This window comes from Anabrus simplex, chromosome 2 (assembly GCF_040414725.1).
Source record: "Anabrus simplex isolate iqAnaSimp1 chromosome 2, ASM4041472v1, whole genome shotgun sequence".
Taxonomy (NCBI): Eukaryota; Metazoa; Arthropoda; class Insecta; order Orthoptera; family Tettigoniidae; genus Anabrus; species Anabrus simplex.
In genome coordinates, this window is record NC_090266.1 from 608,214,563 (window position 1) to 608,232,814 (window position 18,252).

The 18,252-nt window shown below is 38.2% G+C and overlaps 1 protein-coding gene across 1 annotated transcript in view; it reads right to left on the minus strand.

Annotated features, from left to right (window-relative positions):
• Positions 1 to 18,252, minus strand: part of alpha-Man-IIa (alpha-mannosidase 2) — a 355,439-nt gene that overhangs the window by 52,754 nt on the left and 284,433 nt on the right. Inside the window, exons 16-17 of the mRNA XM_067139236.2 lie at positions 9,902 to 10,080; positions 2,351 to 2,484 (exon numbers count right to left, since the gene is read on the minus strand). Of these exons, the coding sequence (XP_066995337.2) occupies positions 2,351 to 2,484; positions 9,902 to 10,080 (313 nt within the window). The remainder of the gene's footprint in view (positions 1 to 2,350; positions 2,485 to 9,901; positions 10,081 to 18,252) is intronic.

Sequence of the window (18,252 nt, forward strand, 5' to 3'; positions counted from 1 at the left end):
ACACACTGAATTTTTCAATTCCACACATCATTATTCATGAAGATAATACAAAATATAATTCATTTTAGATCCCTAAATAGGTATGTATTTAGAGAGAAATCAGTTCCCTGCTCATCAGTTTCTTCAAAGGATGAAGCACCAAAACTACCCACGTTGTTCATTCATTTATGGGAACAGAAATAAAGTAAAAGGCAAATACCAGACGATGCGAAGAGCACAGAACCATCAGTCTGATGAGCCATATGCTAAAGATATTCTTAAAGATCATTCATTGCAGAATCCGTGCTAAGTGTGAAGAAGTGATAACTGAAACACAGTTTGGATTCAGGAATGGTCTTGGGACTAGAGATGCACATTTCTGTATTCAAGTACTTGTCCAGCGTTGCTTGGAAATGAACAAGGATGTCTATGCATGTTTCATAGACTACGAAAAGGCATTTGATAAAGTACAGCATGGGAAGTTGATAGAAATTCTACAGAACATCGGACTTGATGACCGAGATATTCAGATTATTGCCAACTTGTACTGGGGTTAGAAAGCAGCAGTCAAGATTGAGGAAAACCTGTCAGAAGAAATAGACATCCGCCGTGGCGTTCGACAAGACTGCGTATTATCGCCTCTACTCTTCAACATTTACTCAGAGGCTATCCTTGCAGAAGCTCTGGAAGAGCCGTCTACCATAGGCATCATTATCAACGGGGAACGTCTAAACAACCTCCGTTATGCTGACGACACAGTATTGCTAGCAGACAACGTAGAAGACCTTCAACTATTATTAGACGAAGTGAATACTGCTTGCAACAACAGAGGACTGAAGATAAACATTAAGAAAACCTAGTTCATGGTCATCAGTAAACGGCAAGACGTCCACATGCAGCTCACTCTCAACAATGAACCCATCACAAGGGTTCACCAATACAAGTATCTAGGATGTTACCTCAACCAGAAATGGGACTGCATCCAAGAAATACGGGTCCGCATTGAACATGCGAGAAGCATCTTCATGCAGATGAAGAAACTGCTCAACAACTGCAACATACAACTAAACCTAAGGCTCCGTCTGGTCCGTGCCTACGTCTTTCCCACGTTACTTTATGGAATGGAAGGCTGGACACTTACTAAAGCCCTCTGTAAAAGACTGAAAGCATTCGAAATGTGGGTGTACAGACGGATGCTTCGCATCTCATGGACAGACAGAATCCGGAATTCCGAGGTGTTGGATCGACTTGGAAAGAAGACTAAAGTCATGCTGACCATTAAAAGGCGGAAGCTGGAATACTTCGGCCATATAATGCGGAATGATAAGTACAGAATCCTGCAGCTTGTTACACAAGGAAGAATAGAAGGACGTAGGAGTCCTGGTAGACCACGAACTCTATGGATGCAGAACCTCGTAGACTGGTATGGGTTGGACACGATGGCTCTGTTCCGTGTCGCTGCTTCCAAATTCAAGATCGCCATGTTGACTGCCAACCTTTGCTAGAAGATGGCACATTAAGAAGAAGAAAGAGCAATCCTACTGCACTCTTCCCTCATCCTTTTAATATTAGTTAAGAATGCCTTTTAATCTCCTACTTTTTTGTGCTTAATCGAACAGTGTTAGGCCCTTAATGTCCAGACACATCGTCTTTGCTTACTCAACCAGTTCTACCTTCTTTCATTCATAAGTCCTATTAAAAGTAAACTCGTATCTTCATCCCGAGGAGGTGCAGCTCTTTACAGGCACACCTCCAATGGAGGTGAGCTGCATGTACCATTTCATCCACATACCAGCATTCCTGCCATTCTTAAATTTCTGGCAGTACCAGGAATCGAACCCGGGCCCCCGAGGACGGCAGCTAATAACACTAACCATTTTGCTACGGAGGCAGACATAAGCCCTATTGATATTGATTCACCCCATCGAATTCCACTATGTTTGCCTGGATATTTTCACAAAGTGTCAAATGGAAGTGGGACTCATTCTCGTATGCTCGAAGCTTACTACAGCATTGTAAGTCTGCTCTGTAAATTTCTGTGAATCATAGTCCTTATGAGTTTTCATTCTAATTGTTTAAGGACCAGAATGGCTTGGGTGGTCCTAGCGACCTAACAATAAAGAAGACACCGACTCCAAAATATGTCTGAGATAATCTCTCCTATTCCATAGAAAACGACTCTCAGGACCACTTCCTCATCCATTCAGCTGCTGCCCATTGTCTACAAGTTACGGTGTGTCAAAAGAAACCAATGTTATGAACCTTACACTACAGAATTTGATAACATTTTGAAGAAAGTTATAAAGTAAAGCATGCCATCAAAGTTCTATGAAGAATAATATAGTAAATACTACACTATTTCGAATTTTACCTGTAAACCATTGAGATCTGTAAAAAATTCATCCCCATTTTTAATGTTACTGGAGAATCTCATGGCAAGCTCAAAGTTAATTTGCTCTGAAATGTCAACCAGGTTGTATATTTCCAATCCTAGAGAGTCTGCACCTAAAAACACAAAACACAAATTCACATTAGTAATGAAGTATCAGATTCCATAACACTACTGCTATCAGTGTCAGTTGTACTGTTTACTTAAATACTAGTGTGGCAAAGTGAAACAGTGTCAGTTACAAGTTTATTTAAATACTGGTATGGTAGGATGAAGCTGTATAAGTTATATTGTTTAAATACTAGCCTAGTGGCCATAATCGTTAAAGTGTCTAGTCTATATGGTATAATACCGTGCGTGGTTAGCCAATATGAGTCCTACTGGTGAAAAAAAAAAAATCACCTTCAGATTGTTGGTTGGCAGGAAAGGTGGTGGTGTATAATTTATAATCACTACATTGCGTGCCAATAGCGTGGGTTCAATTCCAAACCTCTCTGTATTGTTCATATAGAGTGAGGGCATATGATGCTGTTCATGGCGATTCGTCCATCGGATGAAGACGTTAAGCCTTGAGCAGACCCCCTGGTGCTATTAGACAGGAGTAGGCTATGTGCCGGCAGTGGGTTTCAACCTCTCTTTTCCTATCATCCTATATCACGTCATTCATTTCATCTAATTAACTCCTCTGATGAGGCTGACATCAGGAAAGGCATCAGGTCATAATAAAATTCCTCTATGAAGATTCACTTCACGTCATACACAACCCAGTAGATAAAAGGGACAAGTGTTGGACACACACTAATGAGAGAGCATGGAGTGGATTGCAGGGAGCAAACAGACTTATTAACCCATTCACCATTGCCCATTTAAATCTCCCGCTGGCACTAGCACATTGCCCAATAGATCTTGTGATTTCACTCTGCGCATTAAACTGGAAAACAATTCATATCCTATGATATTTTTATGACACTAAAATTACAGGGATTGTGAATCTTTCCCCTATGTACTTAGAAAGTTAAAGACATATCACGTGAATATTTGAGGTATTATATTTATAGTTTTACAGCAGGAAATTTCTTTTTATATGTTAGTTGCAGGAAAATGCCAACAGTAGTTGAATATTTGTGCTTGGACTGTTCAATCTACTATTATTAATTATGTCAAGGTCCGCCTTGTCAATACAACTCAAAATCTAGTATATATGCTAAACCATTGAATACACAAATATACGTAAGTACATGTTTCGAGAATTAAAATTTTCTTCTTCAACTTATAGATTAAAAGACCTTATTTAAAACTATTTTATCATCTAACAAAATACTGAATAAAAACAATAACAACATTAAAAGTATAAACATGAATATAATTCATCTTATGTCCAAAGTCCTGTAAAAGTTTGTATGTGGTATTAACATTGAGCTGGTTGACAATTTAGATATGGACATAACATGAATGATATTCATGTTTGAACATTTAATGTTGTTACTGTATTGTTTTAATTCAGTATTTTGTTAGGACATAAAATAGTTTTAAATAAGGTCTTTTACATGCATGTGATTTTAATCTATAAGCTGAAGAAGAGAATTTTAATTCTCGAAACATGTACTTATATATATTTATGTATTTGTTTGTTTAGTATATATACTAGATTTTGAATTGTATTAACAAGGCAGACATTGACATAATTCATAATAGTAATTAAGTCAATATGGACCACTGGTGGCCATCATGGTCAAGCTAATAGATACTGTACAATCTATGCGGCCAGACATTTCTGCCTGCCTTATGAAAGAAACCCATGTGGAGTTTAATGTCAGCAATATCATTTCCTCGTTCTGAATTAGATACGCTGGCTAGCTCTTGCTACAAATTCTGGGTGTCTGATATATTTGCTCATCTTATAATAAAGATATAAATTGCACACGAGGTTACAAAAATAAACATAAAGACCTATAAATAGCTCATGATATTATACAAATAATATGCCTGGAATATTTAGGTTGGATCACTTTGTATCACTCGAAACTACGGCTTCAACAAGTCCCGGTGAGTCGAGCAATTTGCGACATTTAGGTGGTGTTAGTTGCATAGAAATGATGACGTATTTTGTTGAAGATGTACTAGACAAGGATAGTGATATCGATTTCAGCTTTAGTGATAAGCTAAAAGAAAGACATTTTATCTCAAAGATTCCATTCGCATACAAGAAAAAAATATGCTAACTGGGGATGTACGTTGTATCAGAAAATAGGTGTTGGGAAAGATGTAAGAACAATGTGTAGTGCCTGCAGAAATATGCCTTTGTGCTTCAACCCGTTTCGATGCATACCATACTAAACTCAACATGCATAGGTAAGATACAAATACGTTTTGTTAATATTCCAATAAAAATATTTTTCCAAAACATATAGTAAAATACAAGGCATATTTAATCAAAATAATCTGCAATAAATCTACATCCATAACAAGTGGCAGACACTTTATGCTCAACAACAATTTAACGCCAATAACGGGGAACGGAAGAGAGAAAAGAATTAAAGTATGGAAGTTGAAGGAGAAAAGCATACAAGACGAATTTCAAAGGGAAATAATACCCTTGGTACCCAGGATGGGGAATGTTGAAGGTGAATGGAAAAGAATTAAGGAAGCACTGGTTGGATGTGCAGAAAAGGTATGTGGTAGAACATCAGGAAATGTGAAAGACAAAGAGACACACTGGTGAAATGACACGGTAAAGAGTAAAGTGAAAGAAAAGAAAATGGCGTGGAAAACATCTAAGACTGAAGAAAGTAGAAGAAAATATGTCGAGGCAAAGAATTTGGTTAAGAAAGTGGTGGAGGAAGAAAAGAGGAAAAGCTGGGCCTTAATCGCACAGAAATTGAGAGATGATACGCAGGGCAGCAAGAATTTATTTGTATGATATCTTAAGAAACAAAAAGAGAGATCAAGTAAACACCAGATTTGTGAAGGATGAAGGCAGCATAATATTAACAAAGCCAGAAGAAATCAGAAATAGATGGAAAGAGTATTTTCAGAAGTTGCTGAACATGAGAAATAATGACAGTCATTCAATGGACCACCGTCCAACTCGTTGGCTGAATGGTCAGCGTACTGGCCTTCAGTTCAGAGGGTCTCGGGTTCGATTCCCGGCCGGGTCGGGGATTTTAACCTTAATTGGTTAATTCCAATGGCTCGAGGGCTGGGTGTGTGTGGCGTATACAACATTAGAAATCATCCTAGGTAGGGCCCTCATCTTCATAGACATGCAGGTCGCCTAATAGGCTGTCTACTAGAAAAAGACCTGCACCAGGCCTCTCCGGAGGCCATACGCCATTTATTTATTAATTTATCTATTTATTTATTTATTTATTTATTTATTTATTAATGGACCACCAGGAAAGGCAATTAGTTGATGAAGAAATGGATAAAGAAATTACAATGAATGAAATTGAAATGGCAGTAAGAAAGATGAAGAACGGAAAAACTGCTGGAATAGATGAAATTCCAGTGGAGATGATAAAGGCAGCTGAAACTGTAGGCCTGCAGTGGAAATATCGAGTTCTCAGGATTGTCTGGGAGAATAAGAAGGTCCCTGAGGATTGGCAAAAAGGAATAATCATCCCAATTTTCAAGAAAGGCAATAAGAAAGTACTGAAGAACTACAGGGGAATTACTCTGATAACCCATGTTGCTAAGATAATGAAGAGGATACTGGAAAAAGTAGAATAAGTTTGTAATAATACTAATGTTATTTGCTTTACGTCCCACTAACTACTTTTAAGGTCTTAGGAGATGCCGAGGTGCCGGAATTTAGTCCCGCAGGAGTTCTTTTGCGTGCCAGTAAATCTACCGACACGAGGCTGTCGTATTTGAGCACCTTCAAATACCACCGGACTGAGCCAGGATCGAACCTGCCAAGTTGGGGTTAGAAGGCCAGCGCCTTAACCGTCTGAGCCACTCAGCCCGGCAGAATAAGTTTGAGGGTTGAAAATCGGATGCAGGAAAATCAGTTTGGTATCAGAAGTGGAAGGTCAACAATAGAGCTCATTTTCATTATGAGACAACTAATGGAAAAGCAATGGGAGTATGGGAATGATATGGTGATGGCATTCATTGACATTGAAAAGGCATATGACAGTGTCCCCAGGACTAGAGTTTGAGACAGTCTGGTGCAAAAAGGAATTGGAAAGGGATTAATAAAAATGATCATGGCAATGTATAAGGAATGTTGTAGTTGCATGCAAACACAAGTTGGCAGGACAAGTTGGTTCAAAATCATTAGTGGGCTGAGACAGGGAAGTGTTCTATCATCAATCATGTTTGCTTTAAACCTTTAAATACTGTTCCGCTTCCATTTGCCATCATTTATTCGTTTCTCTCCACTTATTTTCCTTTTGTAATTTGAATCTAATTCCAGTTTAACCTTTCAATCTCCGCTCAGCTGATTAAGTGATGGTGTTGCCCTCTACCTGGAAATAAAGCATGGAAAGCAAGAACTCTCTAATTCCATGGAGTAAGAGGTGTTTTGCTTTCAAAGGATTTTAAAAACACCTCCTGTAAGCGGATGAATGGTGGAATTAGTATATTCTTGCCTTCCATCCTTGCTGAACACACTAAAAAGCTCCATCTAGCCCATAACTCAATTTTGCCAAAAATTGGAGTTAGTGTGATTTTGATCTCCCTGCTTCAATTATTCATACAGTATATCAATAAAACCACACATTCTTGCCCACCCCCTACCTGACGTTTTTCACAGACAAACTGGACCAATTATTGTACGACAATAACCGACTTACCTACTTCAAGACTCCCCTCCCCCCAACTTCCTTCCCAACCTTCTTACCTTAATATCTTAAGTGGAACATGCATTACACGATCACCAACCAACTTCATATACTCCATCACTCGTATCACCCCTCCAAACATCCCATCCCTCCCAAAGCTTTATCATTACAGACCCCGTGACTTTACATGAACATCGACGATACCTACGACATGCCAGGTCTTACGTTAAAACACTAAAAAACAACAATGGATAACAGCTTGTACTAACTTTAAGCCACGTAAATTCCGGACAACTTTTCGACGACTGACAAAAACAAAAATATCTCTCACAAATTACCCCATACATTCAAGTCCTTCCCCAGCCATTACTGATAAAAAAAAAGGCTGACGCATTTGCAGATCCTTATTCACTTCTTTTCTCCCCTCCCTCCCACATTATTTCCATCCTGACGAGCCACTCAGTATGCCAACCCTGATCAACCCCACTTGCAACCTTCTTTTCTACATTTTCGAGATACAGTATTGATTTCTCCCATCCTCTTAACTCCCCTATTATCCTTTCTGAAATCCTCACTTTTCTAAAATAAACATAACACTGCTCCTGGACATGATCACCTTACCTATCGCCATATCCGCGAAGCACCTTTACTCCTCATACATATCTTTTGTTCTATACATAATACAATATTATATACCGGCATGTACCCCAAACCCTGAGGTTATGCCATAATTCTCCTCTTCCTCAAACCTCACAAACCTCCCTCTGACATCAAATCCTATAGACCTATTTCCCTACTAACCGTCCTTTCCAAAATCTTGGAAGACACACTTTGTAAAAGACTATTTCGTTATTTACAATCCCTTAACTTCCTACCATGTTTCCAAGCTGGTTTCCGTTCCCATTTCTCTACTCAAGATCATCTTTTTCAAATCAGTGAAAAGAAGTTAAATTTTCTTTGCTAGTGGTTTACCGTTGCACTAACACAGGGATGGTTTTTGGTACTGAAAATATGGGAAAGGACTAGGATTGGGAAGTAAGCAACCATGGTTTTAATTAAGGTATAATCCCAGCATTTGCTTGGTGTGATAATGGAAAGCAACAGAAAATCATCTTCAGGGCTGCTGAGAGTGGGGTTTGAACCCACCAACTCCCGAATGCAAGCTCATAGTTGCATGATCCGAACTGCACGGCCAACTTGTACAGTGAATAGCTGTTAAATACAACAGCATCCTCCTCCTCCTCCTCCTCCTCCTCAGAGACAAAGTGAATTTCATTAACTGAGTAATCTCAATTATAATTAAATATTTTCTGTTTAATCAATTTTAGATTCTAAACAAAATCATGAAAGGATCCAATTTGAAGCCCCACGTGTTGAAATTTAAGATATGGTATATGAAAGTACACTTGGCATTTAGAAAGTGATAAGAAGACAAAATGCAGAATTATTGCTTGTAACAGACTAGCCTAGGATCAAATTAATGTTACTTAGCAATAAGAAACAAATATTAGTTCATGAGAACAAAGGCACTACATTCACAATTTTATTTCAAGGACTATTCATTACATATTGAGAACTCTACTATTTAATGAAATACAGGGTTTTTCATAAAGAATGAACCAATTTCATCAAGCTATGTTTTCCCAATAATCAGTAGTACAAGATTGAACCTAAAGGGCCCCATACACGCGCCGACTTAGTCAGAGGTAAGTCTGCACAAACCAGTCTCTTCAGACAGGTCTCTGCGTATATGGCCGATAAGTCTGCCGACAAAAAGTCTGCAGGCAAGTCTCCGACATTCTGGCGCTGCTTGAACTCAACCGGAGACTTTGCGATGAAAGCGCCATCACAGAGTTGCGGCAGAAAATGAAAATGTGGTAACCTACAAATATGAAAACTGAAATTTATTTTTGCATGTCTTGTTCGTGCAGAGCGCTAAATTGTGTCCAAATAACAACTCATCTTCTATACTGACTATCTAATTAATTTTGATCCATATACATTTTTCAACCATCCGAAGCGCATAATCTTAAACAGAAAACAGCTGAGCGTGACGTATTCAACTTCCTCGGTAAATAGTCATTTAGTTTGAGCGTGTGTGGGCAACTGCATACTTCCGACTTGCCTCCTGGAGGCAAGTCTGTGCAGGTAAGTATTCCAGAAGTCTGCGCGTGTATGGGGCCCTTAAGAAACACGTGTTTGACTGATGTTCAAGTTTAGTCCTACAAGTGTTCAATATGACCACCACCAGCAGCACAGACCACATCAAGGCAATAAGACAATTCCTTCCAAACGCGTTGCAGCATATCATGATCCACTGAGTTGATCACACGTGTTATCCGCTCTTGAAGGTCATCCAGAGTAGTGGGTAGTGGCGGAACATAAACTTTGTCCTTGACGTATCCCCAAAGGAAGATGTCGCAAGGAGTGAGGTCTGAGGATCTGGGAGGCCATGCGAGTAGAACACGATCCATAGCAGTGTGTCAATCAATCCTCCGTTGAGGAGTTGGGCAGGAGGGGCGGGGAGGGGATGAATGTGCGGAGCACTCTACTGACTACTAATAGAAATGTGAGGCCACGCCCTTTGTAACGATATGCAACTCGTTCCGCTGTGTGGCTTGAGTACGGCGCAATAAGCCTTTAAATTCGGTTCATTCTTTGTGAAAGACCCTGTATAGAAAACTGTAAAAATACTATACTGCACTAGTACCTATCATTTGTTTGGTTGAATGCATAATAAGAGATATACCTGATATATTGTAGAGTCTTACTGTGTGGATCACACTGGGCAGAGCCACATCAACTTGAGAGAACAAAGGTCCTTCCAAAACACGCACTACTGGTGAGCCAATCTTCAAAATGTCTGCTTCTCCAGGAGGCAAGAACAAGTATGCGCCGCTCGTCTCCTTTGTAGGTCGTGCCTGGTATCTGTATAATTAGATGCTATTTTTAGGAAATATTCCTGGTAGGCTTTCTAAAATTTTAACAGCACAATAATTCTATAATATTACAAATTTCTAGGATCATATGTCTTGTAATATTGTGAGACACAGTCAAAATGTTTGCCTTGACTGTGAAGTAGTTGAGTAATGCAGTTGGTTAGGGGGTGACCTCTTGTGAACAAGGTAAACATTTGAATCCGAACACGGTTGGTATTTATGAATGGTTAAATGTGAGGGAAACCCCATTTTCAGAGGTTCAAGGGCACATTAAACTACATCTTCAAGGCAATACTCTGGCACTCCAGCACCTCTAAGGATGGAATCCTGTTGAAAGACACTGAACTCATAGTATTAATCTATGGGGAAGTTTTAAGGCAAACTTTTAGCCTATTCATCTGAAAATTGGTTCATGAGGAGCCAGTATGGATTTAGAAAGAAATTTTCTTGTGAGGCACAACTGGTGGGATTTCAGCAGGACATATCAGATCAGTTGGATTCAGGAGGTTAGTTAGATTGCATAGCCATAGATCTTTCCAAAGCCTTTGATAGAGTGGAACATGGAATATTATTAAAGAAATTGGAGGGAATAGGATTGGACGTAAGGGTTACATGTTGGATAAAAACATTTCTAAATTCAAGGGTTCAGAAAGTCAAAGTAGGAAATAATGTATCTCTGGAAGAGAAAGTTTGGAAGGGAACTGCACAGGGTAGTATAATCGGTCCGTTACTTTTCTTAATATACGCAAATGATTTAGGGAACAATATAACATCAAAAATAAGATTGTATGCAGATGACATAATTGTTTATAGGGAAATAAACAACATTGAGGATTGTTCAGAATTACAAAGGGACCTTGAAAGAATCCAACAATGGGTTGAAGAAAATAATATGAAGGTCAATGGAGGCAAATCAACTGTTACAACTTTTACAAACAGGAGCTTTAAAACTGAATTTGAATATACTTTGGATGAGGTAGTTATCCCAAAAGATGGCAAGTGCAAATACTTAGGTGTGAGATTTGAAAGTAATTTGCACTGGAAGGGTCATATTGATGACATTGTTGGGGAAGCATACAGATCGTTACATGTCATAATGAGGCTACTTAAAGGATGCAACAAAGGATTAAAAGAAAAAAGTTACTTGAGTATGGTTCGTCCATTATTGGAATATGCAAACAGTGTTTGGGATCCTCACCAAGAATACCTAATAAAAGAAATAGATAGTGTGCAGAGGAAACCAGCAAGATTTGTAACAGGGGATTTCAGGAGAAAAAGTAGTGTATCAGAAATGTTAAAGGAACTTGGGTGGGAAACTTTAAGTAAGAGAAGGGAGAAAACTAGACTTATAGGATTATATAGAGCCTATACAGGAGAAGAAGCATGGGGAGATATCCGTGAGAGGCTTCAGTTGGAAAATAATTATATCGGCAGGACTGACCACAAATATAAAATTAGAAGGAATTTTAGCAGAAGCGATTGGGGTAAATTTTCATTCATTGGGAAGGGTGTGAAGGAGTGGAACAGTTTACCAGGGGTAGTGTTTGATCCTTTTCCAAAATCTGTACAGATATTCAAGAAGAGAATAAACAGCAACAGAGAAAATAAATGAAGTGTTAGAGGGCATTCGACCAGTGCAGGTTATTGTATAAAAAGTGTGTGGGAATAAATTAATTCCATCCCCTGGTCTAAGGAGTTTGGACAGCCAAAGTAGGGGGCTGCCTGTAGGGGTGAAGTACAGTGGGGACTTCGAGGGCCCTTGGACCGCTACGGTAGCTGTGAAGGCCCTTCAGGAACTCTGAAAAGTGGTGGCAAAAGGGGCTCTGGTTAAGACGCAGCAGGACGTTATGCTACTTAGGATCCAGAACGGGTAAAAAAAAAAATAGTAAATAAATAAATGCAATGTAAATATTAATCTTATACCAGTTGTATAGTATCATTTGAAGTAATTCCACATACTGTATATCAGTTGACTATATTTGTAAGTAGTACAGGAGATATTATAAGTAGAATTTTGTAAACAATATAAATTTATTAAGGATGAGCTGTGTGTTTAATAGAAAACATTGTTAGCGTAAATTGTATAATATTGTATTATAGGAAAATTTTCTTCTCTTGTTAATTTAATATTTAGTGCTTGACAATAATGTATTTTAGTGTACCATTTGCCACCGAGGTAGACAACTCATTTGCAAATAAAGAGATTTTGATTTTGATTTGAAAAACAATGGCACTTGCCTTACATACAAAGTGACTGCAGAGGTCCAGGATTACAAATCAAAATATAAGGTACCTTATGACACAATTTGATATACATACAAGACACAAAGAAAACACTTAAAACTTATTATAGGGTAGGGGGGGCAATATCCGGACAGCTCCTATTTCTGGACACTCGTAACATCTATGTGGTTTACATTTGAAATATGCATCAAACAGACAACAGCAGCCTCTTGCACTAGAGTGAAATGGTAGTGAATGACCGGAGTTGTGTGGACCGACCGACCGACCGACCAACCCACCCACGGCTGATCTGCATTTAGGGCAATTACCTAGGTGGCAGATTCCTTATCTGTTGTTTTCCTAGCCTTTTCTTAAATGATTGCAAAGAAATTGGAAATTTATTGAACATCTCCCCTGGTAAGTTATTCCAATCCCTAACTCCCCTTCCTACTTACTCCTGACAACATCAAAAGAAACATGGTAAGACGCGCCTCCTATACTTTTCCTTGACTGTATATTCATTCTGATCTTTCGTTTCACTTAATTTGAGAAAATGTACAACCCGAGAGTAATAGAATCTGTAGTATTGAAGATGAAAGGTTTAACCAGGCAATGTGAGGGTGGTAATATGTAGGTCACGGCATGTGTGATCATATCAGATGTAAGGCTTTTCAGGCGTTTGCTCTATTAATCAGCGTTTCGTCTTAGGTCTGACACTAGACTCGTCAGAGTGGGATGTGTCAGACCCTACCCACTGACGCTGGGTGTATGCAGGTGAGCTTATCAGAAGCCTATATAAGAGGCACAGTCTGATAACTGCATACGGGAGATTTAACTCACCTGCATACACCCAGCGTCAGTGGGTAGGGTCTGACACATCCCACTCTGGTGAGTCTAGTGTCAGACCTAAGACGAAACGCTGGTTAATAGAGCAAACGCCTGAAAAGCCTTACATCTGATATGTTTTTGATATGCTCTATTGGTGAAAAATATCTAATTTCCTCCATGGGAATTTAGAATTTTCCACACGTGATCATGGCGCGAAATTTGAATGATGGACTGACTTGTTACTATTTCCGGACACTGGATTGTTCCCAATTCCGGACACCAATACATACCAATGATATATTCAAAGCTGGTCAATTGTACTGGTTAAAGAGACCACCGACATGTATAAAGACATCACAGGTTATAAACTTCATGGTACCGGGCGAGTTGGCCGTGCGCGTAGAGGCGCGCGGCTGTGAGCTTGCATCCGGGAGATAGTAGGTTTGAATCCCACTATCGGCAGCCCTGAAAATGGTTTTCCGTGGTTTCCCATTTTCACACCAGGCAAATGCTGGGGCTGTACCTTAATTAAGGCCACGGCCGCTTCCATCCAACTCCTAGGCCTTTCCTATTCCATCGTCGCCATAAGACCTATCTGTGTCGGTGCGACGTAAAGCCCCTAGCAAAAAAAAAAAAAAAAAAAAAAAATCCATGGTTCTGATCTATATTGAATTGCAAGTAGAATGTAATTATTAAATTAATGCAGTAATGGTCCACCTTTCAATACTATAATATGTAATATTCTAAATTACATCAATTAGGGACTAGTTTCGGCCGGGGCTGGCCATCTTCAGCCTTAATGTAAAACACCTAATAACTAAACAAATGTACATGCACACAATTGACATAAAACAAATGAAAACAAATATATACGAAGTGACATTAAAAACTGGGATGGAATTATGAATAAATCTGAAAATGAACTAGGTTTTAACATCTTGAGTATGTTCATCATTGAGAATAATTTCAAGTATTAATTTATATACACAGAACTGTTAGTTCTAATACTGCTGGGAACTGGTAAAATATCATTACTCTTTTGCGTTTCATTACTTTGGTTCTCAAACTATCAGTTTAACTTAGAGGGGTGCCCAAGATAAACGGGTATGACTTTTTCATCACATATCAGTATAGTAGTGCTGTAGATACATTCTGAGATGATGAAATAACTCAGTAAATGCAAGATGCTATCTGCGTCTGATGGGAAGTCGCGGCAGCTTGTACGTATGGCAGGAGTAACAGATACTGTACCAATTACAAACATTAGTCGTGACAGAAAAATCAGATTCATGTTCATTATTAAGCTGTTCATTATGCAGTACTTACAGTAAATGTATAACTAAGGCACAAGTGTACTACCACTTTGAAACTTCACAACAACACCTCAATTCACAAGATTCACCATAGATTGAACAGATGTTTATTGTCAGGCCTTGAGACTTGAGACAGACATATGCGTGGCAGCAATGCTTACCTCTCGCACCCCTTACCGCGCAACCATAAGACTTCTCTCACTTGCTTCTTATTCGAATGCCAGGTGGATTAACCTGTGGAGAGCCAGACAACGATATATTGTTTCGTATATACACGTAAAGTGCCAACCACGATATATCATTGTTTGGATAGCGTACAATTCTATACGAGTTAGTACAACTGATTGCAACATCTTATGTGTTGAGTCCATAGAAAATTGTCATTAGATTTTAACTATGCCGCTAGATAATGCATAAATTCATTCGTTATCATGCATTGAATATCTAAAGTCCGTGTTCATCTACGACGTATGATCCCCATGCCGCGTGAGTAAAATGGCAACTGGCGGAAGAAGTTATCTTGTTAACAATGACGAACTGACCGTATATCTTAATAATTTTTAGTGAAGAAGAGGATGATGAAGACTCGGATGAGGAATTCATTCTTCCAACAAGTGAGGAAGGGAAAAGTGAAAGTGTTATTGGGAGTGATAACTGTGAGTTTTCTGTAAACACTCAACCACATGTCATTGTCCTAGTGTAAACATTGGAAGTGATAATGACCGCCTGAGTGACAGTACTGATGATGATGGCGGCTCTAACAATATCCAACAGCAACAACTTCCTGTTTTCCGTGAAATTCAGTTAGGTCAAGATGCGAAATACCAACCCTCACCTGATTATTATGATACTCCTGGCCCGAGACACGCCCTTTAGTCAGACGCAAACCTATAGCGTATTTTTATTTTATTTTTCATGGCTCAATCATGGAACCTCATAACTACAGAGACAAACAGATACGAGAAATCATGTCTTGTTACCACATGCCAGAGCACAGCAGTGGCGCCCGGTTACATTGACTGAAATGAAGGTTTCATTGCTGTTTTGCTGGAAATGGTTATAACTAGAAGGCCGAGCATATTTTCTTATTGGGTCAAAACTCCCGTTATATTCCATGGTTTGGAAATATGTTCTCAAGAAACAGATTCCAACTGATCTTGAGATTCTTTCATCTTGTGAACAATGATAATCTATCACCATCTGGTCACCCTGACTACAACCCATGTGCCAGGTTCTATCGCCAATTGTATATTACGATACCATTGTACATAACTCTTAAAATACTGAAGATGAAAATGTGAAACTGTACATGTTTATTCATCTGAAATAGGATATTTCAAAGAAGTCATCAATGTTTATCAATGTTTATCGTTGAGTAGAATTTTCTGATTTTTTTCTGTTTTGATTCTGATTTTTAATTTTTGGTGTTTTAAGATTGTTTGGAAATTTTTTTTTCAAAATACCCAAGAGCATTTTAGTGTTGTCATTTAGTTCAGCAGTAATAGTGTCTTCTTGTTAACATTTATTAAAAATTTCAAGTCATAGTTATAATTTACTTCTTTGCCTGAGGTCCTAAGTGAACTTGAAGACATCATATCATGGTTCCAGTGTATGGGACCCTCACCAGGATTACCTGATTCAAGAACTGGAAAAAATCCAAAGAAAAGCAGCTCGATTTGTTCTGGGTGATTTCCGACAAAAGAGTAGCGTTACAAAAATGTTGCAATGTTTGGGTTGGGAAGAACTGAGAGAAAGGAGAAGAGCTGCTCGACTAAGTGGTATGTTCCAAGCTGTCAGCGGAGAGATGGCGTGGAATGACATTAGTAGACGAATAAGTTTGAATGGCGTTTATAAAAGTAGGAAAGATCACAATATGAAGATAAAGTTGGAATTCAAGAGGACAAATTGGGGCAAATATTCATTTATAGGAAGGGGGAGTTAGGGATTGGAATAACTTACCAAGGGAGATGTTCAATAAATTTCCAATTTCTTTGAAATCTTTTAGGAAAAGGCTAGGAAAGCAACAGATAGGGAATCTGTCACCTGGGCGACTGCCCTAAATGCAGATCAGTATTGATTGATTGATTGATTGATTGATTGATTGATTGATTGATTGATGACAAGAAGATCATAACCATAAATTTTGTTATTACATGTAATTTAATGTTATAATTATTCCTGAAACATTGTCTTTGTCTGTCATACATATGTTTTAGTTATCACATAATCTGTTAAATTTATTTGGCTGAAGATGGCCACTAAGTGGTTGAAACTAGTCCCAAGACTTATGTAATATCATTTACTTGATAAATTGCATATGTTGTGTATATATATATATATATATATATATATATATATATATATATATATTATATTGGACCCTCTTGTCAATTTATTCTTATACTCAAACTTTGGCGAATACATATATGATCATTCACACCACTTCATAAACATCAACACAGATCTAGATATCTTACACATCGAAAATAAAAGCAAATAATTTAATACGGTACCAGTATAAAAATGTATAGAAATTTGCATCACAAAAAAAGCTACCCAAGCCAACGTAAATAACCAAAGCCATTTTCAAATTTAGCCCTCTTCACACTACTTAATTTCTGAATAACATTCCACACATTTTGCATTCATGCTTAATGAATCCCACAGGTGGTGGGTAGTAAATATGTAGTAAATTCTCTGAAATTATGCACCCTTGTGGACACTCCAGATAGTTTATTAATTGGCTTTACGTCCCACTAACTACTACTATGGTTTTCGTAGACACCAAGGTGCTGGAATTCAGTCCCGCAGGATTTCTATTATGTGCCAGTAAATCTACTGACACGAGGCCAACTGAATTTAAACACCTTCAAATACCACTGGATTGAGCCAGAATCGAACCTGCCAAATTGTGGTCAAAAGGCCAGTGCCTCAACCGTCTGAGCCACTGAGCCTGGCAAATATTTCTTTTTGAGAACAATAAAACACGATAATAAAATAACAATTAAAATAATGTCTTGAAAGATACTTTTTAATTCAATCTGTACTTTGTTCCATTAAATCATTACCTTAAATTTATTTCCAAATAAATAATAACAACAACAACAACAACAACAATAATAATAATAATAATAATAATAATAATAATAATAATAATAATAATAATAATAATAAACTACTAATATAGTTCGACAAAAGGTGTTCATGTTACTGAAAATTATATAACAGAAAATTACAGGAAAAATAGCCAGCTCATTAAAAAGTTATCAGACAGCCCACGAACAATTTTTGAGTAATAAAAACAATGTTACTGGCTTTATGTCCCACTAACTACTACTACTACGGTTTTTGCAGACACCAAGGTGCTGGAATTTAGTCCCGCAGGATTTCTATTATGTGCCAGTAAATCTACTGACACAAGGCTGATGGAATTTAAACACCTTCAAATACCACCGGATTGAGCCAGGATCAAACCTGTCAAACTGGGGTCAAAAGGCCAGTGCCTCAACGGTCTGAGACACTGAGGCCGGCAAATATTTCTTTTTGAGAACAATAAATCATGATAATAAAATAACAATAATAAAAATAATAATAATAATAGAAATGGTAGCGTAAATTGAATGAACTCAAATATCAAGAAAGAAACTGCAACACCACATATATTGACACATGTAGGTCTTATGGTGATGATGAGATAGGAAAGAGTGGGCAGGAAGTGATTGTGGCCTTGATTAAGGTACAGCCCCAACATTTGCCTGGTGTGAAAATGGGGAAAACATGGAAAACCATCTTCAGGG